At 43.9% G+C, this 26,289-nt stretch overlaps 1 protein-coding gene across 3 annotated transcripts in view; it reads right to left on the bottom strand.

The window, feature by feature from the left end:
- Positions 1–24,452, bottom strand: part of LOC122929121 (Friend leukemia integration 1 transcription factor-like) — a 46,291-nt gene extending 21,839 nt beyond the window's left edge. The window contains exon 1 of one of the 3 annotated variants that reach the window (XM_044282605.1): positions 24,314–24,452. In XM_044282605.1, the coding sequence (XP_044138540.1) occupies positions 24,314–24,331 (18 nt within the window). In that variant the 5' untranslated portion in view covers positions 24,332–24,452. Of the gene's footprint in view, positions 1–23,954; positions 24,105–24,313 lie in introns of those variants that run through there. The other 2 variants (XM_044282602.1, XM_044282603.1) reach the window with 2 other exon arrangements.
- Positions 24,453–26,289: the final 1,837 nt, after the last annotated feature.

Below are 26,289 nucleotides of genomic sequence, written 5' to 3' on the forward strand. Positions count from 1 at the left end.
CTGTGATTGGTTCCTCCCTGCTTTGTATAAGTGTCTGCTCTTTTCCTGAAATACTCTGTGCTGCCTGTGATTGGTTCCTGCCTGCTTCCTGTAAGTGTCTGCTCTTCTCCTGAAATACCCCTGTGCAGCTGTGGATCCTACTTCTACAGCTGTATAAGTGTCAGATAGTGACCTCCCACATATGAACACATTCCTGTCCTGAAATACCCCTGTGCTGCTGTGGATCCTACTTCTACAGCTGTATAAGTGTCAGATAGTGACCTCCCACATATGAACACATTCCTCTCCTGAAATACCCCTGTGCTGCTGTGGACCCAGTTCCTTCCACTTTGGAACTCTCAGATAGTGACCTCTCACATAAGCAGCATGTTTCTTTCCTGAAATACTCTGTGCTGCTCTGGACCCTGCTCCTTCCACTATGTAAATCTTAGATAGTGACCTCCCACAATAGTCTTTTCTCTCCTGAAATACCCTTGTGCTGCTGTGGGCTCTGTTGCTTTCACTGTGTCGTCTCTCCTGGCACGTCTGTTTTATTAGATGCCTTCTGGAGCATCTTTTTCTTATGACTGTCTGTTGTGCGGGTCCTCTATTATTCCTACTATAAATTTCTGAATACATTGCCAACTGGGTGTTACTATTAACCTTGTGAAAGGGGTAAGTCCCTGCACAGTCTGGCGCTGGCAACACTTATTGGACAAACCCCCAACTGGTGACATCGAGATGCCAATTTATTAAAAAACTTCTAGTATGATTAATAGAGGGACGGAACAACATAGAGTTCTATGAAAAGAGGAGCCAGAATTGTCATTTCATGTAGCGGACAATTATTTCCTAAAAAAAAAAAAGACATGTCAGGAGAGGTGACAGCCCTCCTATAAGATGAGCATGCTTCTCTCCTGACATACTCTGTGCTGCTGGGGCCTTTTACTGCATGTGCTCGGAGCTCCCGTTGCAGTGAATGGATGCGCGGGTTGTTCTCATTCACTTCGGGGGCCCTAACGATACGCCATCCATGTCTGAGATGGGACAACCCCTTCAATTATAACAGGACAGGTTACTGCTTCCTATAAGATCAGCACACTTCTCTCCTGACATACTCTGTGCTGCTGTGGACCTCGCTCCTTCCTCTACGCCACCTGTCACTAACCCGACACGCTACAGAAGGAAATATGCTTCCACTATGTAAACTCTCCCACAAGATCAGCACACTTCTCTCCTGAAATACTCTGTTCTGCTGTCTTAAGCATTATAAACAGCGTCCCTTGTGGCCAAACGGTAGACAAGCAGTTTTGCGGCCCTGGGTTAGAGCGTTAATGTTGGTACTCTCAGCCCTGAGGACAGCAGCAGTAGCTGTTCCACAGAAGCCGTCACTTCCCCCTTCTTGTGGATTGCGGCGCTGACAAAAATAGCGAGATGTGCGAAAGCCGTCGATTACCGAACAGATAGAAGGTTCCATGGTAAACAGGAAGGAGAAAACCACAAGTGATCTGCGCAGCAGCGCTCCTGCCAAACCTGCGCCCCCGTCTCCTACAGATGGGGATATGACTTCTCAGTTTCAGAAAAGCATGGCTGCAGCCTTCTAAAAACAGCGCCACACCAGTCCAACAGGTTGTGTGTGGTACTGCAGCTCAGCCTCCGTCACTGAAATGCAGCTAAACTGTAATACCAGACATGACCTATGGACAGGGGTGGCGCTGTGTCAAAGAGCCACCCCTTTAAATAGCACAACTATAAAACTCGGCATCTTTGTAGTATATTTTCATCACCATCTGTGATAAGTGGAAACTGTCAGTAAGCAGCATCGCTTCTGCCTATGGATCTTATTTCCGTAATCTTAATGGCCGGTGTGATTGCACAGGAATGTGTTATGTCTTATTAGTATAAATATTCAAAAAGTTAGAACGTGAGGCTCCTGGGGCCCGATGCAAAATGTGTACAAGGGCCCCCACCTGCCATGTGCCATTGTGTCCTTCTATGTGATGGGGAGGCCTTTGGGCCCCTTAAAGTACTAATTGGAGGTACATTAGAGAAGTAAAAATGCTCGTTAGGCTTCATGCACATGGACGTTTTTTTTTGCGGTTCGCAAAAACAGTTTCCGTTCCGTGATCAGTGTCCGTTTTTTCTTCCGTGGGTCTTCCTTGATTTTTGGAGGATCCACAGACATGAAAAATGAAAAAAAATCTAAGTCAAGTTTGCCTTTGAAATGATAGGAAAAAACAGACACGGATCACGGACGCGGATTTTTCCACGGACCCATTGAAAGTCAACGGAAGAAAACGGAACAACGGCCGCGGATGCACACAACGGTCGTATGCATGAGGCCTAAGAGGTCTATAAGACTTTGAGATCTGTCAACAGCATCTTGCTGATGGTTTCTATGTGGCCACATGAGGTCTTTCTACCTCTGTTGAAGGAAATGTTGAAAAATAAGCTAAAACAACATAAAAATAACAAATTCACAACACAAAGACGCCGGATCGTGCACTCGCTCTCTATGGAGACACGTAATTTGCAAATAGGTCTGTCAACAGCAGCTTGTTGACGGTTTCCACATGGGGAAAATGCTGCACAGAGTAAAAAGTAAGGAAAAAATAAGTGACAACAGTAAAAAAAAAAAGGCAAATATTACATCTGACAACTATAGAGTGTATTTTTATTAAAGGCAGAGCGCCACTTTAAGAGCCCTCAAAGCGGCTGACACCCGGAGACGTACAGGGCGATGTGATAGGAAATGGGCAGGAGTCAAGTCTTTGTGTGAACGATCTGTAAGAAGATCAGACGTCATGTGACCTGGCTACAAAATCTGAGTAACCACAGATGGCGCCGCACCCGAGCCTCGCCCTGGCACAAAGAGATCTGCCCGACCTCACTGACAGCAATGGGGCTGTAAGGTGGACCACATCACCCAGCTTTCCCAGATGCTGACCTGTCACCTGAATGTCTATTGCAGCTTCCACCCAACTTTCCTAATAGTTGGGGGCGTGCCCCTGCACACACTGACACTGTCCAATCAGTGCTGAGCGGTACAGGAAACGCCGCTCTGTCAAGAGTAATGCTATCACCCAGGCATTTCCAGGAGGAGTAACAGGAGGAACCACACGTCACAAAGTCCTAAGAGAAGATGCCCCAGAACTTACTAAAGATTTACTAAAACAGACGTGTCAGAATTAGTGACAGGTCCGATGGAAAGTAATACCTGGGAGTTATCATGACTTCAGTACTTTTGTTGAAAATAATTGTAGGACTGATGAAAATGACGGAATTTGCACGTTTCTGAAGTACTCTGTGCTGCTGGTGCTCTGTTCTCCGTGTGTATAAATCAACTTTCTCCCTTCTCTCCATATTCCTCCTGGTGTGGGCAGGTTACTGCTTCCTAGGAGAGCACACTCCTCTCCTAATATACTCTGTGCTGCTGTGAACCCTACACCTACTACTACCGCTATGTCAAATAATGACCTCCCACAAGATGAGTACACTTCTTTCCTGACATACTCTGTGCTGCTGTGGACCCTGCTCCCACTATTACGTAAGGCCTCTTTCACACTACCATATGGCTATTTCAGTGTTTTGCGGTCCGTTTTTCACGGATCCGTTGTTCCGTTTTTTGTTTCCGTTGTGTTTCTGTTTCGGTTCCGTTTTTCCGTATGGCATATACAGTATACAGTAATTACATAAATTAAATTGGGCTGGGCATAACATTTTCAATAGATGGTTCCACAAAAAACGGAACGGATACGGAAGACATACGGATGCATTTACATATGCATTCCGTTTTTTTGGCAGACCCATTGACTTTAATGGAGCCACGGAACGTGAATAAAGGGCATGTTCTATCTTTGCACAGAAAGGAGATACGGAAACGGAATGCATACGGAGTACGCATTGCGGACCCATTGAAATGAATGGTTCCGTATACGGACCGTATACGGAACGCAAAAAAACAGCCCACAAAACAGAAAAAAAACATGGTAGTGTGAAAGAGGCCTAACTCAAATAATAACATCCTACAAGATGATTACATTCATTTCCTAACATACTCTGTGCTGCTGTGAACTCTTCATCTACTACTACCACTATGCAAGTCAAGTAAAGACCTCCCACAACATGAGCACACTCCTTTCCTGACCTACTCTGTGCTGCTGTGGACTCTGCTCCTACTACTATATAATAACAGGAGGAGCACGCTCCTCTCCTGACATACTCTGTGCTGCTGTGGACTCTGCTCCTACTACTATATAATAACAGGAGGAGCGCGCTCCTCTCCTGACATACTCTGTGCTGCTGTGGACTCTGCTCCTACTACTATATAATAACAGGAGGAGCACACTCCTACTCTGTGCTGCTGTGGACTCTGCTCCTACTACTATATAATAACAGGAGGAGCACACTCCTCTCCTGACATACTCTGTGCTGCCGTGGGTGCTAATTCTACTAACATGTAACTTCCAAATAATGACCTCCAAAAAGATGAGTACACACATTTCCTGACATACTCTGTGCTGCTGTGGACTCTGCTCCTGCTACTATATAATAAAAGGAGGAGCACACCCCTTTCCTGACATACTCTGTGCTGCTGTGGGCCCTACCCCTTCTACTACATAACTCTCAATGACTCCAAAGAGGGGAGCACACTCCTCTCCCGACATACTCTGCGCTGCTGTGGACTCTGCTCCTACTACTATATAATAACAGGAGGAGCACACTCCTTTCATGACATACTCTGTGCTGCTGTGGACTCTGCTCCTATTACTATATAATAACAGGAGAAGCAGTAGAACACTCCTTTCCTGACATACTCTGTGCTGCTCTGGGCCCTGCCCCTGCTACTATGCAACTCTTAATGACTCCAACAAGGGGAGCACACTCATCTCCTGACCTACTCTGTGCTGCTGTGGACTCTGCTCCTACTGCTATATAATGACAGGAGGAGCACGCTCCTCTCCTGACATCCTCTGTGCTGCTGTGGACTCTGCTCCTACTACTACTATATAATAACAGGAGAAGCACGCTCCTTTCCTGACATACTCTGTGCTGCTGTGGACTCTGTTCCTACTACTATATAATAACAGGAGGAGCACGCTCCTTTCCTGACATACTCTGTGCTGCTTGGGAATGTATATATATATATATATATATATATATATATATCTGTACAAATCTCAGTTGATTTCTATAAATGAAAGTTTCTGGTTTGGGGACTGTCTGCTGAGCGCCTGCAGTGCTTGCCCAGTGGAGGTGGCAGACCCTGCATTCCTCTGGGTGCAGGCCTCTCCCTGATTGTAGAGGGTGGGGTGCAGGGGGGATACTCCGGATGCTGGGACGGAAATTTCCTACCGTCTGGAGCTGCAGATAAGAAGTGGTTATCACAATGGACTCGCCGCTTCCTGTGCTGGGAGATGATGTGCGGTGAGCGGTCCCCAGACTGGGACAAACAGTCCTGATAATGAGGCAGCAGGCTTCTCCTCACTACAAGTCCCAGCAAGCCATGATTCCAGCTTGCATGGATTCCTACAGCTGCACAATGTACGAGGAAAGCGGCGGTGGTGGAGCACCCCTTTAAGAATTAGGGAATTGCCTTATGAGCATTTTTCTTAAATATTTGCTTATTGAAATTCTTCATGTTAGCAGCAGTATGCAAAGAGTCATTGAGACGGACAGAAGATAAGTGGGGGGTCTAGGAGCCGAGACCCCCAGAAATCACCAGGAATAACCTTAATTGTTGTCTAATGGAAAGCTCTAGTAGATTTTATGTTTCCATATCGCACCGTTATTCATATCTCTTCTTGCTGTCAGTGAATGGAAATGCTCCTGTTTACATCCAGTGGCCGAACTTCTGTCCTGACTTAATACTTCTCACTGTTGAGGTTTTGTTACATTGTATCCAGTCTGGCCAGTGCAGTATAAGCAGGATCCAGACTGCTACAATGTGTTAGCGCAGGGAAAATGCCACACCGACCGCGGGGCAGCTGCAGCTGCAGCAGATTCACTTTAATGGGTCCGCGATCCGCCCATTTCGCAAAAAGATAGGACATGTTCTATCTTTTTGCGGAACGGAAGTACGGGACGAAACCCCACTCCGTAGTGCTTCCGTAGGGTTCCGTTCCGTGCTTCTGTTCCGCACCATTCCGCATCTCTGGATTTGCGAACCCATTGAAGTGAATGAGTCCAGATCCGTGATGCGGAGTGCACACAGAACGGCGCCCGTGTATTGCGGATCTGCAAATGCGGTCCGCAATACGGCAACGGGCGGCACATGTTCGTGTACAGGAGGCCTAAGAGCCTGACTGCACCTCAGCCCAAGGGGTGAATCAGGCCTTGTACAGTACATTGGTACACACCATGAACGTTGTGGGCCCGTAGGGCGGGTCCGCAATACACGGCCACCGGCCCGTGTGCACTCCGCATCATGGACCCATTCACTTGAATGGGTCCACAATCATGGAGATGCGGAACGTAAGCACAGATCGGAACCCCACGGAAGCTTCCGTGGTGTTTCTGTCCGAGCCTCCGCACCCCCAAAAAAAATACAACTTTTTTGCGGTAAGGACTAGTGTTGAGCGAACTTGTGTTTTAAATCCGGCGTCTAAAGTTCAGGTTCGGGTTAGCGAAGTGTCCCGTTATGGATTCTAAATTCCGTTATGGTCCGTGGTAGCGGAATCCATAACGGGATACTTCGATAACCCGAAGTTTAGACGCCGAACTTAAAACACAAGTTTGCTCAACACTAGTGAGGACGGATCACGGACACATTCAAGTTGAGGCCTTATATACAGTGGGGGAAATAAGTTTCTGATACACTGGAGATTTTGCAAGTTTCCCACCTACAAAAAATTGTAATTTTTATTGTGAGAGACAGGATTTAAAAAAAAAAATCCAGAAAATCACATTGTACGATTCGTAAATAATTAATTAGCATTTTATTGGATGAAATAAGTATCTGATCACCTACCAACCAGCAAGAATTCTGGCTCTCACAGACCTGTTAGGTTTTCTTTAAGAAGCCCCCCCCCCCCCACTCCGCGCTCATTACCCGGATTGATTGCCCCTGTTTGAACTCGTTACCTGTATATAAGACACCTGTGCTCAATCAGTCACACTCCAGCCTCTCCACCACGGCCAAGACTAGATCCGTCCCGTTTTCGTTATGATGGATCCGGATCTGTTTTGCAGCCCATAGACTTCTATTATGACGGAATGAATAACGGAATGGCTCTAAAGGCATCCCGTCATGGAATTGCGTTACGGTCCGTGGTAACGGAATCCATAACGCAATTCTGCTTCTACCACCAAACGAAGCGTGAACGAATATTATAACATGAAATTCGCTCTCCTCTCTCTAGCCAAGACCAAAGAGCTGTGTAAGGACACCAGGGGCAACATTGTAGACCTGGGCCACAGGACAATAGGCAAGACTACACCGTCATGGATTCCAATCCTGCAGGGCACGGAGGGTCCCGCTGCTCCCGCCAGCACATGTCCAGGCCCGTCTGAAGTTCGCCAATGACCATGGGAGAAGGTCATGTGGTCAGATGAGACCAAAGTAGAATATTTTGGTATCAACTCCACTTGCCGTGTTTGGAGGAAGAAGAAGGATGAGTACAACCCCAAGAGCACCATCCCTACTGTGAAGCATGGGGGGGTAACATAATGGTTTCGGGGTGCTTTTCTGCGAAGGAGACAGGACGACTGCACTGTATTAAGGAGAGGATGAATCGGGCCATGTATTGTGAGATTTTGGCCAAAAAACCTCCTTCCCTCGGTCAGAGCATCGAAGAGGGGTCGTAGCTGGGTCTTCCAACATGACCACGACCCGAAGCACACGGCCAGGATAACCAAGGAGTGGCTCCGTAAGAAGCATATCAAGGTTCTGGAGTCTCCAGACCTAAATCCAATAGAACATCTTTGGAGGGAGATGAAACTCTGTGTTGCTCGGCGACAGCCGCGAAACCTGACAGATCTAGAAGAGATCTGTGCGGAGGAGTCGGCCAAAATCCCTGCTGCAGTGTGTGCAAACCTGGTCAAGAACTGCAGGAAACGTCCGACCTCTGTGACTGCGAACAAAGGCGTCTGTACCAAATATTACACTGATTGTCTGTTGTATCAAATAATTATTTCTTGCAATAAAATGCAAATGAATTATTTAGGAATCATACAAAGTGATTTCCTGGATATTTCTTAGATTCTGTCTCTCGCAGGAGAAGTGAACGGCGATATAAATGACAGACTCTCCGCTCTTTGTAGGCGGGAAACCCAGTGTATCAAATACTTGTTTTTCCCACTGTATATGGCTACCAGGTATATTGCGTCTGCTTTGGATGTGACTGGAGAAGAAACAGAGATCATGACAACACAAAAGAGCAAAATAGTAGGAAGGTTACTCAGCGTCACGCGGGGCCCGGGGCCCCAATCATCCCATGAGCTCAGACCTGCAGTTTTGTGCTGAGCGGGGAGGTGCAGGGGTTAATGGAGGAAGGAAACACTTTCCGTCTGACATAAACTTTTGACTTTTAGGAGATTCCCGAACTGACCTGGAAAACTATAATATAACTTCCATGTCGCACAGGACTACAACTTCCATTCATTTAATGAAACAGAGCTGTTGTATCTAAGCCTATCATGTGTGATACTGTCTGCTGAGCTGCTGTATCTAATCCTATCATGTGTGATACTGTCTGCTGAGCTGTGTATCTAATCCTATCATGTGTGATACTGTCTGCTGAGCTGTGTATCTAATCCTATCATGTGTGATACTGTCTGCTGAGCTGCTGTATCTAATCCTATCATGTGTGATACTGCCTGCTGAGCCGTGTATCTAATCCTATCATGTGTGATACTGTCTGCTGAGCTGTGTATCTAATCCTATCATGTGTGATACTGTCTGCTGAGCTGTGTATCTAATCCTATCATGTGTGATACTGTCTGCTGAGCTGTGTATCTAATCCTATCCTGTGTGATACTGTCTGCTGAGCTGTGTATCTAATCCTATCATGTGTGATACTGTCTGCTTAACTGGCGTATCTAAGCCTATGATGTGTGATACTGTGTGATCTAAGCCTATTACATGTGATACTGTCTATTGGGCCAGTGTATCTATGCTTATCACATGTGATATCATCAGTGATACTGTCTTCTGAGCTGCTGTATCTGAGCCCATCATATGTGATACTGTCTGCTGAGCTGTGTATCTAATCCTATCATGTGTGATACTGTCTGCTGAGCTGTGTATCTAATCCTATCATGTGTGATACTGTCTGCTGACCTGTGTATCTAAGCCTATCACATATGATACTCTGTTGAGCCATGTTTCAAAGCCTATCATATGTGGCACTGTCTGTTCGGATGGTGTATCTAATCCGATCATACGTCATACTGTCTGTTAGGTTGGTGTATCTAAGCTAATCATATGTGATACAGCGTGGTTTCCTAGCACATAGTGCACACTATATGAGTGGTATATATTAATGTATGTGGACTTAATATTATATTACAGGACGAGTCATGTGACTGCTGTACTTTATATTATATTAAAGGATGGGTCATGTGACCGCTGTACTTTATATCATATTACAGGATGGGTCATGTGACCGCTGTACTTTATATTATATTACAGGATGGGTCATGTGACTGCTGTACTTTATATCATATTACAGGATGGGTCATGTGACTGCTGTACTTTATATCATATTACAGGATGGGTCAGGTGACCTTCGTACTTTATATTATATTAGGGACGGAACGGGTCAGATGACTGCTGTACTTTATATTATATTACACGATGGGTCATGTGACTGCTGTACTTTATATTATAATGCAGGACGGGTCAGGTGACCGCTGTACCTTATATTATATTATATTACAGGATGGGTCAGGTGACCTTCGTACTTTATATTATATTAGGGACAGAACGGGACAGATGACTGCTGTACTGAATATCATATTACAGGATGGGTCATGTGACCGCTGTACTGAATATCATATTACAGGATGGGTCATGTGACTGCTGTACTTTATATTATATTACAGGATGGGTCATGTGACTGCTGTACTTTATATTATAATGCAGGACGGGTCAGGTGATCTTCGTACTTTATATTATATTAGGGACGGGACGGGTCAGATGACTGCTGTACTGAATATCATATTACAGGATGGGTCATGTGACCTCTGTACTTTATATTATATTACAGGACGGGTCAGGTGACCTCCGTACTTGATATCATTATATCATATTACAGGACGGGTAATGTGACCGCTGTACTTTGTATTATAATACAGGATGGGTCAGGTGACCTCCGTTCTTTATATTATATTACAGGACGGGTCATGTGACCGCTGTACTTTATATTATATTACAGGACGAGTCATGTGACTGCCGTACGTTATGTTATATTACAGGTCGGGTCATGGACACAATGGCCAGTTTCTCGACTGTTAGAAACTGTGACAGTTACAGGGAGAAAGCAGCAACAAAAAGGACAGCAGAAAGGACATCCCCCTGAGAAAGGACATGCCCCATGAGCTGTGATTCGGAGAGAGCTGCAGCAGAAAGGACATGCCCATGAGCTGTGATAGGGAGAGAGCTGCAGCAGAAAGGACATGCCCCATGAGCTGTGATTCGGAGAGAGCTGCAGCAGAAAGGACATGCCCATGAGCTGTGATAGGGAGAGAGCTGCAGCAGAAAGGACATGCCCCATGAACTGTGATAGGGAGAGAGCTGTATCAGAAAAGACATACCCCATGAGCTGTGATAGGGAGAGAGCTGCAGCAGAAAGGACATGCCCTATGAGCTGTGATAGGGAGAGAGCTGTATCAGAAAGGACATGCCCCGTGAGCTGTGATAGGGAGAGAGCTGTATCAGAAAGGACATGCGCCATGAGCTGTGATAGGGAGAGAGCTGCAGCAGAAAGGACATGCTCCCTGAGAAAGGACGCTCCCCCTTGAGTAATTGGAAGAATGAAAGGAGATCTCTGGATCCATGTGAGGTTCAGGGCTGGTTCTAGGTTTGTTAGAAAGAGGTTTTCATGTACTATATGATGGATGATTTTTTTATGTTAATCATGGGAGAACCCTTTTTAAAGGGCTCATCTATTTTCAAGACTGCTGCTTGCTATCAGTGAATGTGAACATTCTAGTTTATAGGGGTTATATAGGTTGTCCAGCCTTCAGGATAGGCCATCAGTAGCTGATCAATGGGGGTCCGACACCCTGTGCTTCCACCAATCAGCTATTCCGGTGTAGCTCAGTTGCCGTAACCCGGAGCAGGCACCACACAGCGCCATCAACCTTGTAGTGGAGGGAACGCGTTACTACAGCACTGTTCCCATTGAAGTCAAAGGAGCAGCGCTGCACTAATGAGCTGTGTAGTTCCAATGCAGACACCCAAACAGCTGATTAGTGTCAGAAGCCCTCACTGGTCAGCTACTGATGGCTGAGGATAGGTCATCACTTAGTAAAGGCTGAACAACCCCTTTAAAAATCTGTAATCACCTAATACTCTTACCCTGGGTTCACACCTGAGCGTTGCGCAAACGCGCGTTTTACGCGCGTTTTTGTTGCGCGTTTTTATGCGCGTTTTTTGTAATAGTAAACGCGCGTTTGACGCGCGTTTGTGTCATTGACTGCAGTGTCCTATGGCCACAAACGCGCGTCAAATGCCCCAAAGAAGCTCAAGTACTTGTTTGAGCGTCGGGCGTTTTACAGCGCGTTCGTACGCGCTGTAAAACGCCCAGGTGTGAACCATTCCCATAGGGAAGCATTGGATTTCATGTCTTGAGCGTTTTACAGCGCGTTTGAACGCGCTGTAAAACGCTCAGGTGTGAACCCAGGGTTAACAGCTGAGGGTTTGGTACCATTGCATGCAGCCTGTACAACCCTCTGCTCTCCAAACTGATACATTGTAGCAAACTACCAGGACAGGAGAGAGACAACTGTATATGATTAGGTTTTTTTTAGACACTGAGTGTAAATAAGAATGTCCCCCATTCACTGACAGCAAGCAAAGATCTTGCAAATGGTGAAGAACTGAATCAAAAAGATTAACACTGCGAGATCTTTGATTATCCGTACAACAGTGACTTGAAGGGATCCCAACCTTTACACGTCATCTATGCAACGTCCTCTAAGTGCTGACGTATAGGGGGCGCCACTGAGTTCACTAAATAGCTCCAGGAAGAAGTGAGCCCGCCTCTGACACCTTAGGACTCCTCTTGTTTCTTAGTAGTCAGGTCTGCAAAGCTATGTGACAAATATAACTGAAATAACCTAGAATCGAAGATACTGCACAGACTGCGTCTGGGGGAGGGGATTTTATTTTTTGAGAGGGGGGGGGGGGGGTTGTCTTTGCGGTATTTCTTGTTATGGAACCTGCTCAGGACCCGACATATCTCCCCCGCAGGGTCTCTTACCACTAACGGCTGTGTCTACATCTGACGAGTTAACCCCTCCAGTACAAAGACAGAGTGCAGTATATAGCGCCACTCCATCTGTAACTCCGCCCACAACATATATATATATATAGTATACAGTGCTCTCCCTATCATCATATATGGGGGTACTGTAATAGATCGGCGGTCAAAAAGGGTAAAATCAATCAGCGCATTGCTCTGCCAGCAGGCACATGGACATATGGGTCAACATGGGTAAAAACTAATCCCTTCCCGGCTCCAATCAGAATTACTCCCTGGAACAACGACCCCTCTCTAGTAGCTATAGCCTGTGATATTATTACGCTCCAGAAATACATCCAGGCCGCTCTCTAGTAGCTATAGCCTGTGATATTATTACGCTCCAGAAATACATCCAGGCCGCTCTCTAGTAGCTTGTCGATGAGCCGAAGTTATTACTTCGCGAGATTTCGCATAATAATTTCAGAAATAGATTTATACTGTAAAAAAACATTTCCCGAACTCGGGTTCGATTCCAAGGAAACTGAACCCGAGTTCGGGGAAATGTTTCTTTACAGTAAAAATTTATTTATGAAGCACTGCTGCTACTCTCCCTAGGAGAGGCCGTCCGGTAAAGATGACTGCAAGAGCACAGCGCAGACTGCTCAATGAGGTGAAGAAGGATCCTAGAGTGTCAGCTAAAGACTTACACAAGTCTCTGTCATATGCTAACATCCCTGTTAGCGAATCTACGATACGTAAAACACTAAACAAAAATTGATTTCATGGGAGGATACCTCAGAGGAAGCCACTGCTGTCCAAAAAAAACATTGCTGAACGTTTACAGTTTACACAAGAGCACCTGGATGTGCCACAGCAGTACTGGCAAAATATTCTGTGGACAGATCAAAACAAAGTTGAGTTGTTTGGAAGAAACACACAACACTATGTGTGGAGAAAAAGAGGCACAGCACACCAACATCAAAACCTCCTCCCAACTGTGAAGTATGGTGGTGGGGGCATCATGGTTTGGGGCTGCTTTGCTGCGTCAGGGCCTGGACGGATTGCTATCATCGAAGGAAAAATGAATTCCCAAGTTTATCAATACATTTTGCATGAGAACTTAAGGCCATCTGTCCACCAGCTGAAGCTCAATAGAAGATGGTTGTTGCAACAGGACAACGACCCAAAGCATAGAAGTAAATCAACAACAGAATGGCTTAAACAGAAGAAAATACGCCTTCTGGAGTGGCCCAGTCAGAGTCCTGACCTCAACCCGATTGAGATGCTGTGGCATGACCTCAAGAAAGCGATTCACACCAGACATCCCAAAAATATTGCTGAACTGAAACAGTTCTGTAAAGAGGAATGGTCAAGAATTACTCCTGACTGTTGTGCACGTCTGATCTGCAACTACAGGAAACGTTTGGTTGAAGTTATTGCTGCCAAAGGAGGTTCAACCAGTTATTAAATCCAAGGGTTCACATACTTTTCCACCTGCACTGTGAATGTTTACATGGTGTGTTCAATAAAAACATGGGAACATTTAATTCTTTGTGTTATCAGTGTAAGCAGACTGTGATTGTCTATTGTTGTGACTTAGATGAAGATCAGATCACATTTTATGACCAATTTGTGCAGAAATCCATATCATTCCAAAGGCTTCACATACTTTTTATTGCATCTGTATATATGTATCTACAGTATCTCACAGAAGTCAGTCCACCCCTCACATTTTTGTAAATATTTTCTTCTATCTTTTCATCTGACAACACTGAAGATCTGATACAATGTACAGTAGTCAGTGTACGGCTTGTATAACAGTGTACATTGGGTGTGCCCTCAAAATAACCCAACACACGCCATTAATGTCTAAACTGCTGGCAACAAAAGTGAGTGCACCCCTAAGTGATCATGGCCAAATTGGCATTTCCCTCCCCGGTGTCATGTGACTCGTTAGTGTTACAAGGTCTCAGGATGGGGAGCAGGGTTACATTTGGTGGTATCGCTCTCACACTCATACTGGTCACTGGAAGTTCAACATGGCTCCTCATGGCAAAGAACTCTCTGAGGATCTGAAAGAAAGATTTGTTGCTCTACATAAAGATGGCCGAGGCTATAAGAAGATTGTCAGCACCCTGAACCTGAGCTACAGCACGGGGACCAAGACCATACAGCGGTTTATCAAGACAGGTTCCATCAGAACAGGACTCGCCATGGTCGACCAGAGAAGCTGAGTGGACATGCTCAGAGGTTGTATGAGTGCTGCCAGCATTGCTGTAGGGGTTACAGGGGTGGGGGGTCAGCCTGTCAGTGCTCAGACCATACTCCGCACACTGCATCACACTGGTCTGCATGGCTGTCATCCCAGAAGGAAGCCTCTTCTAAAGATGATGCACAAGAAAACCTGCAGTTTACTGAAGACAAGCAAAATAAGGACATGGATTACTGGACCCATGTCCTGTGGTCTGATGAGAGCAAGATAAACTTATTTGGTTCAGATGGTGCCAAGCGTGTGTGATGGCAACCAGGTGAGGAGTACAAAGACAAGTGTGTCCTACCTACAGTCAAGCATGGTGGTGGGAGTGTCATGGTTTGGGGCTTCAGCTGTGGGGAGCTACAGTTCATTGAGGGAACCATGAATGCCAACATGTACTGTGACATACTAAAGCAGAGCACGATCCCCTCCCTGCGGAAACTGGGCTGCAGGGCAGTATTCCAACATGATAACGACCCCAAACACCTCCAAGATGACCACTGCCTTGCTAAAGAAACTGAGGGGTAAAGGTACTGGACTGGCCAAGCATGTCTCCAGACCTAAACTTTATTGAGCATCTGTGGGGCGTCCTCAAACGGAAGGTGGAGTAGCGCAAGGTCTCTGACATCCAGCAGCTCCGTGATCTCATCATGGAGAGGTGGAAGAGGATTCCAGTGGCCACCTGTGAAGCTCTAGTGAACTCCATGCCCAAGAGAGTTAAGGCAGTGCTGGAAAATAATGGTGGCCACACAAAATATTGACACTTTGGGCACAATTTGGCCATGTTCACTTAGGGGTGTCCTCACTTTTGTTGCCAGCGGTTTAGACATGAATGGCTCTGTGTTGAGTTACTTTGGGGGCACGCCCAATTTACACTGTTATACAAGCCGTACACTGACTACTGTACATGGTATCAGATCTTCAGTGCTGTCCCATGAAAAGATAGAATAAGATATTTACAAAAATGTGAGGGGTGTGCTGACTTCTGTGAGATACTGTAGATATATGTGTATTTGTGTGTATCTATCTGTGAATGCAGGGTGGTCTGAGTCACCAGAATACCAGAGGATCCTCCAGTGGCCCCAGGGTTTAACATCATAAAGGGCCCCAAAGTTCCAGCAGAAGACAACCTCATGTGGAGTCACTTGGCTCTAGAGTCTATTTCCTATATATATATAATGCTTCAGACCTTTTCACTTTTCGTGACTTCTTGTTTTGCTTTTTGTACTAAAATAAAAAGAATTCCAGTTTTTCCCCATCGTTCTGCGCTCGACCCCCATAATGAGAAGGTGAGAACAGACTCTTTGCCAATTTATTGAAGAGGAGAAACTAAAATCTTGCAGTAACTTTCACACGTCCGTGGAACACGGTCCGTGAGATACCGGACTGGCAATACACTCGTATGATCTATACAAGTGTATTACTGTACAACAGCGGCGTCACGAAGCACGCGGCGTTATAGCAACCAATGACGCCGTGCGCTCCTGCACTCAGCAGGAATCCAGTCCGGTATCTCACTCAGGACTTACTCAGGACTTAGGGCTCTTGCACACGACCGTATGCCCTCCGAGACATCCGGTCCGTGAGCGGGCCATATGTCCCGGAGCGGCATTGATCGTGTGCACGGGAATACACGGCATCATAGATTACAATGATGCTGTGCACGTTGGGCCACCCGCAGGACTATTGTCCCGCACTTATAAGATCATAGGAGTGCGGGACAATAGTCCCGTGGGCGGCCCGATGTGCACAGAATCATTGTAATCTATGATGCCGTGTGCTCCCGTGCGCATGATCAATGCCGCTCCGGGACATATGACCCGCTCATTGACCTTATATCTCGGAGGGCATATGGTCGTGTGCAAGAGCCCTTAGTTGAAGCCCCTTTGGCAGTGATTACAGCCTCCAGTCTTCTAGGGGATGATGCCACAAGGTTTAGACACCTGGATTTGAGGATTTTGTGCCCTTCTTCTCTGCAGATCCTCTCAACATCTGTCAGGTTGGATGGGGCCGTTGATGGACAGCCATTCTCAGGTCTCCCCAGAGATGTTCAATTGGGTTCAAGTCAGGGTTCTGGCCAAGCCACTCAAGGACATTCACAAAGTTGTCCCTAATCAGTCTCTCTTGTGTTGTCTTGGCTGTGTGCTTAGGCTCATCGTCTTGTTGGAAGGTGAACCTTCATCCCAGCCTGAGGTCCAGAGCTCTGGATCATACTTTGCTCCATTCAACTTTCCCTCAACCCTGACCAGTCCCCACAGCATGCTGCTGCCCCCACCATGCTTCACTGTAGGGCTGGTATTGAGCAGGTGATAAGCAGGGCTTGGTTTTCTCCATGCTTAGAATTGAGGCCAAAAAAGTTCATTCATGGTTTCATCAGTCCAGAGGATCTTGTTCCTCACAGTCTAAGAGTCCTTTAGGTGCTTTTTTTTTGTGCAAACTTATGTGTATTTTACTGAGGAGAGGCTTCTTTCTGGTCACTCTGCCATAAAGCCCAGATTGGTAAAGGCTACAGTGATGGTTGACCTTCTGGACGTTTCTCCTATCTCCACACAGAATCTTTGAAGCTCAGCCAGAATGACCATTGGGTTCTTGGTCACCTCTCTTACTAAAACCCTTCTCCCCCAATTACTTCATTCTAGGAAGAGTCTTGTTCCAATCTTCTTTCATGTAAGAATTTATGGAGGCCACTGGGCTTTTGGGAACTTTCATTGCAGCAAAACCTTTTTGTCCCCCTTTTCCAGATCTGTGCCTCCACAAAATCCTGTCTCTGAGCTCTAAAGGCAGTTCTTTCCTCCTCATGACCTGGTTGAGTCTTTCCACGTCATGTCCAATCCACTGACTTTACCACAGGTGGCTCCAATCAAGGTGTAGAAACATCTCAGAGATGATCCAGTGAAACGGGAGGTCCCAGAGCTAAATGTCAAGTGTCACAGCAGAGGGTCTGAATGCAAAATGTTCCTTTTTAATAAGTTTGCAAAGATTTCTAACCTTCTGTTCTCACGTTCTCATTCTGGGCGGTTGAGCGCAGAACGATGGGGAAGAACTGGATACTTTTTGTATTTTAGCACAAGGAGAAACATAACAAAAGTGGAAGGGTCTGAAGACTTTCCACACGCACTGTAGATGCACCCGGCGTGAAGGGGAAGGGTTAACTGCGCTGTTTTGAGTAAGCAGTTTCTGTAAATGGGAGGAGGATGTGCGAGTGTTCTGCTGAGGTTACACAACACTGACCCAGTGTGCAATCATACACCTGAGGCTGCACCACTGACACCAGAGTACAATCATACACCTGAGGCTGCACCACTGACACTAGAGTACAATCATACACCTGAGGCTGCACCACTGACATCAGAGTACAATCATACACCTGAAGCTGCACCACTGACACTAGAGTACAATCATGCATCTGAGGCTGCACCACTGACACTAGAGTACAATCATACATCTGAAGCTGCACCACTGACCCAGTGTGCAATCATACACCTGAGGCTGCACCACTGACACCAGAGTACAATCATATATCTGAAGCTGCACCACTGACACCAGAGTACAATCATATATCTGAAGCTGCACCACTGATACTAGAGTACAATCATACGTCTGAAGATGCACCACTGACACCAGCGTACAATCATACATCTGAAGCTGCACCACTGACACCAGAGTACAATCATACATCTGAAGCTGCACCACTGACACCAGAGTACAATCATATATCTGAAGCTGCACCACTGACACCAGAGTACAATCATATATCTGAAGCTGCACCACTGACACCAGAGTACAATCATACATCTGAAGCTGCACCACTGACACCAGAGTACAATCATACATCTGAAGCTGCACCACTGACACCAGAGTACAATCATATATCTGAAGCTGCACCACTGACACCAGAGTACAATCATATATCTGAAGCTGCACCACTGACACTAGAGTACAATCATACATCTGAGGCTGCACCACTGACACCAGAGTACAATCATACATCTGAAGCTGCACCACTGACACCAGAGTACAATCATATGTCTGAAGCTGCACCACTGACACCAGCATACAATAATACATCTGAAGCTGCACTACTGACACCAGAGTACAATGATACATCTGGAGCTGCACCACTGACACAAGCATATAATGATACATCTGAAGCTGCACCAGAGTACAATGATACAACATCTGGAGCTGCACCACTGACACTAAAATACAATAATACATCTAAAGCTGCACCACTGACACCAGAGTGCAATCATACACCTGAGGCTGCACCACTGACACCAGAGTACAATGATACATCTGAAGCTGCACTTCTTACACCAGAGTACAATCATACGTCTGAAGCTGCACCACTGACACCAGCGTACAATCATACATCTGAAGCTGCACCACTGACACCAGAGTACAATCATACATCTGAAGCTGCACCACTGACACCAGCGTACAATCATACATCTGAAGCTGCACCACTGACACCAGAGTACAATCATACATCTGAAGCTGCGCCACTGACACTAGAGTACAATCATACATCTGAAGCTGCACCACTGACACCAGAGTACTATGATACATCTGAAGCTGCACCACTGGCACCAGCGTACTATGATACATCTGAAGCTGCACCACTGACATTAGAATACAATCATACGTCTGAAGCTGCACCACTGACACCAGCGTACAATCATACATCTGAAGCTGCACCACTGACACCAGAGTACAATCATATGTCTGAAGCTGCACCACTGACACCAGCATACAATAATACATCTGAAGCTGCACTACTGACACCAGAGTACAATGATACATCTGAAGCTGCACCAGAGTACAATGATACAACATCTGGAGCTGCACCACTGACACTAAAATACAATAATACATCTAAAGCTGCACCACTGACACCAGAGTGCAATCATACACCTGAGGCTGCACCACTGACACCAGAGTACAATGATACATCTGAAGCTGCACTTCTTACACCAGAGTACAATCATACGTCTGAAGCTGCACCACTGACACCAGAGTACAATCATACATCTGAAGCTGCACCACTGACACCAGCGTACAATCATACATCTGAAGCTGCACCACTGACACCAGAGTACAATCATACATCTGAAGCTGCGCCACTGACACCAGAGTACTATGATACATCTGAAGCTGCACCACTGACACCAGCGTACTATGATACATCTGAAGCTGCACCACTGACACCAGAGTACAATCATACATCTGAAGCTGCGCCACTGACACTAGAGTACAATCATACATCTGAAGCTGCACCACTGACACCAGAGTACTATGATACATCTGAAGCTGCACCACTGGCACCAGCGTACTATGATACATCTGAAGCTGCACCACTGACATTAGAGTACAATCATACGTCTGAAGCTGCACCACTGACACCAGCGTACAATCATACATCTGAAGCTGCACCACTGACACCAGCGTACAATCATACATCTGAAGCTGCACCACTGACACCAGCGTACAATCATACATCTGAAGCTGCACCACTGACACCAGAGTTCAATCATACGTCTAAAGCTGCACCACTGACACCAGCATACAATCATACATCTGAAGCTGCACCACTGACACCAGCGTACAATCATACATCTGAAGCTGCACCACTGACACCAGAGTACAATGATACATCTGGAGCTGCACCACTGACACCAGAGTACAATGATACAACATCTGGAGCTGCACCACTGACACTAAAATACAATAATACATCTGGAGCTGCACCACTGACACCAGAGTACAATGACACAACATCTGGAGCTGCACCACTTACACTAGGATACAATAATACATCTGGAGATGCACCACTGACACTAGCATACAATGAGACAACATCTGGAGCTGCACCACTGACACTAGGATACAATAATACATCTGGAGCTGCACCACTGACATTAGGATACAATGAGACAACATCTGAAGCTGCACCACTGACACTAGTATACAATGATATGACATCTGGACCTGCACCACTGACACCAGCATACAGTAATACATTTAGAACGGCACCACTGACACTAGCATACAATGATACAACATCTGAAGATGCACCACTGACACCAGCAGTACAATAATACATTTGGAGCTGCACCACTGACACCAGCAGTAACGGTGACCGCCAGATCATTCTGAGTTGCTGTGCACAAAAATTATCTGCTACGGATGTTATAATCATATATAACCTCCATGTTTAAAGAAGGATTATAAATACGGCTATGGCCCTTTAAGAATACAATTACAGGGCTGTAGTGGAAAATGGCGCAATTGCATTACTACACAGGACACAGGTTTTCTGCAGGATGTTTTCTGAGAAATGTATTATACGTTCTGTGCCTTCTGGTGTCTGAACACATGATTCTGATACATGGTATGCATGCATTCATATAGAAATGTAATATGGAGATGCAGAGCTGAGTTTGTCATGTGCAGCAACTCATAATGCGGTCCTGGATTTCTAGTCTGCAAGTAGAGCCTACTAGTCCTGACAACGTACTGACGGCACAGTGCCAAAGGGTCCAATGACAATGTCAGCTCTGCTAAACCTGTACAATCCATTTCATATCGTACCCTGCGACCTAAACCATTTGCTAATTAAAATCAGTTTTGCATGGGACTGCAGGTAAAGCCTTCCACTTTTGGTTCAGTCGTCACTATGTACTAATGGCACCGTTCCAAAGAAGTCAATGACAAAGTCATCACTACTACATCTGTACTCTATAAAAATAATAAATCAATAGTTGGGTAATTTCTGGCGTCCTGAACCTTTTTGTGTTTTATGTTTTTTATGCATGCTTACATATGGAAATAGCACATGTGCAAGTGCTTAAGAAATCACCATGTATTATGTATTATACATCTTCCTCCATTATTAGAAATGCCTAACATGGATCTGCAAAATGTGGCAAAGCTGAGTTTGTCATGTGCAAAAAATGAAAAAAACAAAAACAAAACAAACAAACCTGCATTTGTTGTGCATGCATGTGTAGTTTTACACAGAGATGTAGCAGAGCTGAGTGTGTCATTGGTGCTTTTTACACAGCACTGCAGCTGTATCTGGTGCATGACACAGTGAGGTCTGCTACATCTTTATCTGTCAACCAATTCTACCACCAAGGGGTTAACCCCTCCCTCCCTGAACCTGCTGCTCTTTGCGGAAACAGCAGCTTCCTCATACCTAAAACCGAACGAAAACTGTCACTAAATAGCATTTTCTGCAAAACTGTCCTGAGGCCGAACCGACTCTGACCCCAGGAATATGGATTTATCTGGATCAGGTGTCGATATTCATTGTGTTTCCAATCAGAATCTTGTATATTATGCACGACTTATATGTACGTCATCCAACGTATTACTATGTAAAATAGAGTTCTCCAACCTGAGGTCAGACTACAACTCTCAGCATGCCCTGACAGCCACAGGCTGAGAGTACCACAGCTGAAGAGCAGGATGGAGCCCACCAGGAAGATTTATGCAATTAGATTTTTTGATACCTTTGCCTCAATAAATAAAAAGTAACAACATTTTTATATATATATATATATATATAATATAATATAAAAATGTAATAAATAATAAAAAATATATATTATAAAAAAGGGAACAAAATTATATATATATTATATAAAAAAATGATAAAAAGTATATATTATAAAATAATAAATATATATATATATATATATATATATATATATATGTATATTTATATGGGACCTTGGTCACAGGTCCTTGGAAGGATTTGCACCCGCCATTAATGTGTGCTGCTTTTTTTCTTTTCTCATATATATTTAAAAACAAAAAAAAACAAAAGCACAGTGAAAAAAGTTAGGGTCCAAATCTAATATAATACTATAATTATAGTAGAGTAATATAAATATAATATCTTTGAAATTAAAACTTGAATAAAACGAATAAAATAAAATAAAAATGCACAACAATAAAAAAATTAATTAATTAACAATAATAACTATATATTTGGATTATTTGCTACCTTTCTCATAAAGAAACGAAATTGATGCATAACTAAATAAAAAGCAGGAAAAAAATACTTAAAATAAACTTTTAAATAATACCACAAGAGAAAACGAATACAAAAACAAACCAAAAATGCAGAAAAAAAGTAAAAAAATGCATGAATTCCTAAATTAATTAACACTAACAACTATATATTTTGCTTTTTTTAGTTTTTAGTAACCTTGTCAGATATAAAAACGAAGTTGATACATAACTAAATAAAAAGTTAAATCAATAAATAAAAAATTCTCCTGAAGTAATACAGTGCTTCATTATAAAACCAATACAAACATAATAAAATGCACAAACATAAAAAATACATTAATTCTTAATTAACAATAATAATGATCTACTAAGGGAAAATGATATCTGATCTATACATAGAAAATTAATCCATAGTAAAAAAAAAACACATCAGTGCATCACAGAGAATAGAAATAGTAATATAGAAATATGATAAGCAACATAAATAAAAGACAAATAACATATACAGAAAAACGAATAAAATATGAAGAAGTAAAAAAATAAAAATAAAAATGCACCAGATGCCCATAGAGAGGGGTTTTTAAGCTCATAGGCGCCCTAACCTGACACTACAGCAGAGCAGCCATCATCATCATCATCATCTTGGCGCCCAGATCTCATCTATCTCTTGATTTTTATGATTGTGCAGCTTTTAGCGGCAGTTATAATAAATCCGGACCGGACCGATCATTGTGAGGAGAGCAAAGAGCGTTCTTATTAGAATTAGAATAAATGAATAAATAAAAAATAAAATATGGGGGGTACCAATGTGGAGGAATTATAATAAAAATAAAGAAATAAAAAATACTAAATATGTAGCAAAAAAAGGTACAAATGCGAAATAAAAATAATAAATTAAATGCTAAATAAATAATTTTAAATAAAACGAGCATGAGCGAGTATTGTACAACATACAGTAGCTCCACTCATCTATCTATCTCCTATCTCCTATCTATCTCTGTCTCTATTATAAAATAATAGAGGAAACGAATGATGACATAAAAACTATAAAAAAATATCCAATAAACACGATTATTATATTTTCATAATTTATGATTTCCGAGTCAAAAAATAAATACCTAAAAACACAGCAGTATGTGCAGACATTACTGAATAGTATAAATGTAATAATGAGTGACAGTAAGCGACATCGATGTGGATTCAGACAGTGAGAGCAGAGGACACCTGCCTGGGGACCATGTATGGTTGGAGGTCTCCTCTGATCTCTAGGACACCCTTGCACTTCCATCACCCACCTGTTTAGCCCCAGGATCCTGAGCACCATGGACTCTTCCTCCCTTCTTGTCCATGGACAGCAGGTGGTGGCCCCCCCAGACCTGATGACCCCCCAAGTGCCTGCTGCAGGCTCCCCATCCTGGCTGGTGTGCTCCCCTGGTCCCAGCTCTGAGCTCTAGAACTGGAGGTTTTTGCTTGTTGTTATTTAAGCTGAGACATGAACCACTAAAGGAAGAGGAAATCTGGTACCAGAAGGAAAGAGTTGGGGCTTCGGAATAACCGCCCCAGGGCTGAGTGTCACAGGGGAAGAAGGAAGGGGGTGGCTGCAGTCCATGGTGTCCGGCTCCTGGGGCTCCTCTGCAGCTCCATCATCACCTACCTTGATGGTGCAGTCCATGTCACCTCCTGTGGAGCTGAGGAGCAGGTGCTGCAGGAGCCTCAGGAGGAGGCCATGTCCAGGTGAGGTTCTGCAGCAGAGCTGGGGCGGGCTGGGTGTGAGCCTGCTCTGCTCTCTGACTCTGTGTCCCCTTCTTTTTGGGGAAGTGATGTCACTTTGGTTTCCTTCTTGGTGACAGATGTTCAAAAATGAAACTTTCAGCTGAAAGCTTCAGTCCTGAACTTGCTGCACAGAAGAAGGAGAAAGCAAAAGAGCCAGCAAAGAGAAGGCTCCACCAAAGAGGTGGAAAAGAGCCCCCCAAAGATGGGATGGGGGTGCAGAGATGGAGAAATGGTGGTGATGGGGGGGCATGGGGTGGACTACATCAAGACCTTCCACTGTCAGCAGCTCCAGAGCCAGAAGTGAAGGGTCTGCAGGTGTAAGGAGGGGTGGGCTCCTGTGAGGGGGTCTGTGGTGTCCTGGATGGGGAAGAGTAACTGCTGCAGGGTATTCCGGTACTGATACTACTACTAATACTGCTATACTACTACTAAGAATATTGATAGTACTAGTGTTAATACTTTTACTGCTACTACTAATAATTATACCTATGCTTCTACTAATAAAACGGATACTAATAATACTGCTACTACCATTACTACTACTGATAATACTTATACTGCTATAATACTATTAATTGTACTAATAATAATGATAATACAACTACTACTACTACTACTAATAATACTGATACTAAAAATATTACTGATACTACTATTGATAGTACACATACTGCTCATAATAATACTTATACAGCTACTAATAATATTAATACTGATAATACTTATACTGCTAAACTAATACTGCTGTAACTCTCTATACTACTAACAATAAGGTGAAGAGTAACTGTTGCAGGCTATACACATCCTGCTACTAAAAATACTGTTACTACTACTGATAATACATATACCATTACTAGTCTTCTGATAATCATATTACTACTACCAATGATACTCTATTATATAATAATGTAAAGAGTAACTCCTGCAGGCTATACACATCCTGCTACTAATCATACTGATAATAATACTGCTACTTATACTGATATACTTATGTAATATATAATTATACTACTACTACTTGTAATAATCCTATTACTACTACCTATACTTCTCTATGCATCAAATAATAAAGTGTACAGCTACACTGCTACTAATAGAAAAGGACAGTAAGTGGTTATACTTATAATACTGATAATAATATTAGTACAGATAATAGGTATAGGAATAACCATAGCAATACTAATACCTCTGAGAGTACTGGTAAAATACTGATAATCCTCCTATTACTACTTGTTAGGCTACATGTACACGACAGTTGTTTTTTGCATCCGCAAATTGTGCATCCGCCAAAAAAAATGGATGCGGCATCCGTTTTTTGGGGAGGATCAGTTTTTTCCCACAGATCCCTTGTAATAAATGCCTATCCTTGTCCGCAAATGTGAAAAAAGTAGGACGTGCACAATTTTTTTTGCTGAAGGGAAACACGGACAACAGACGCGAAACACAAACTAATGAACTATCAGCATTTTTTTGCTGACCCATTGAAATGAATGGGTCCCCATCCTATCCGGAAAAGAAATGGAACGGAGACCGAGAAAAACAACTGTCGTGTGCATGAGGCTTAATAATAATACTATCATCATACTACTGGCACTAATACACCGGTAATACTTATACACTTATACACTTTTTAATAAAGACTGATTCTCACCAATAATTACTTTACCAACAGTATTGATATTTCCATACTACTGATGCTTCTACTAGTAATAATGCTATTAAGAATACTGCTCATACTACTGATTATACACATACCGATAGTACAAATACTAATACTATTAGGCATCCTACTGTCAATAAAAACATTAATTCTGGCAGTTATAACTACACCGATGATAGTAGTAAAAAGGAACAGCA

The sequence above is a fragment of the Bufo gargarizans genome, chromosome 2 (assembly GCF_014858855.1).
Source record: "Bufo gargarizans isolate SCDJY-AF-19 chromosome 2, ASM1485885v1, whole genome shotgun sequence".
Classification (NCBI taxonomy): domain Eukaryota; kingdom Metazoa; phylum Chordata; class Amphibia; order Anura; family Bufonidae; genus Bufo; species Bufo gargarizans.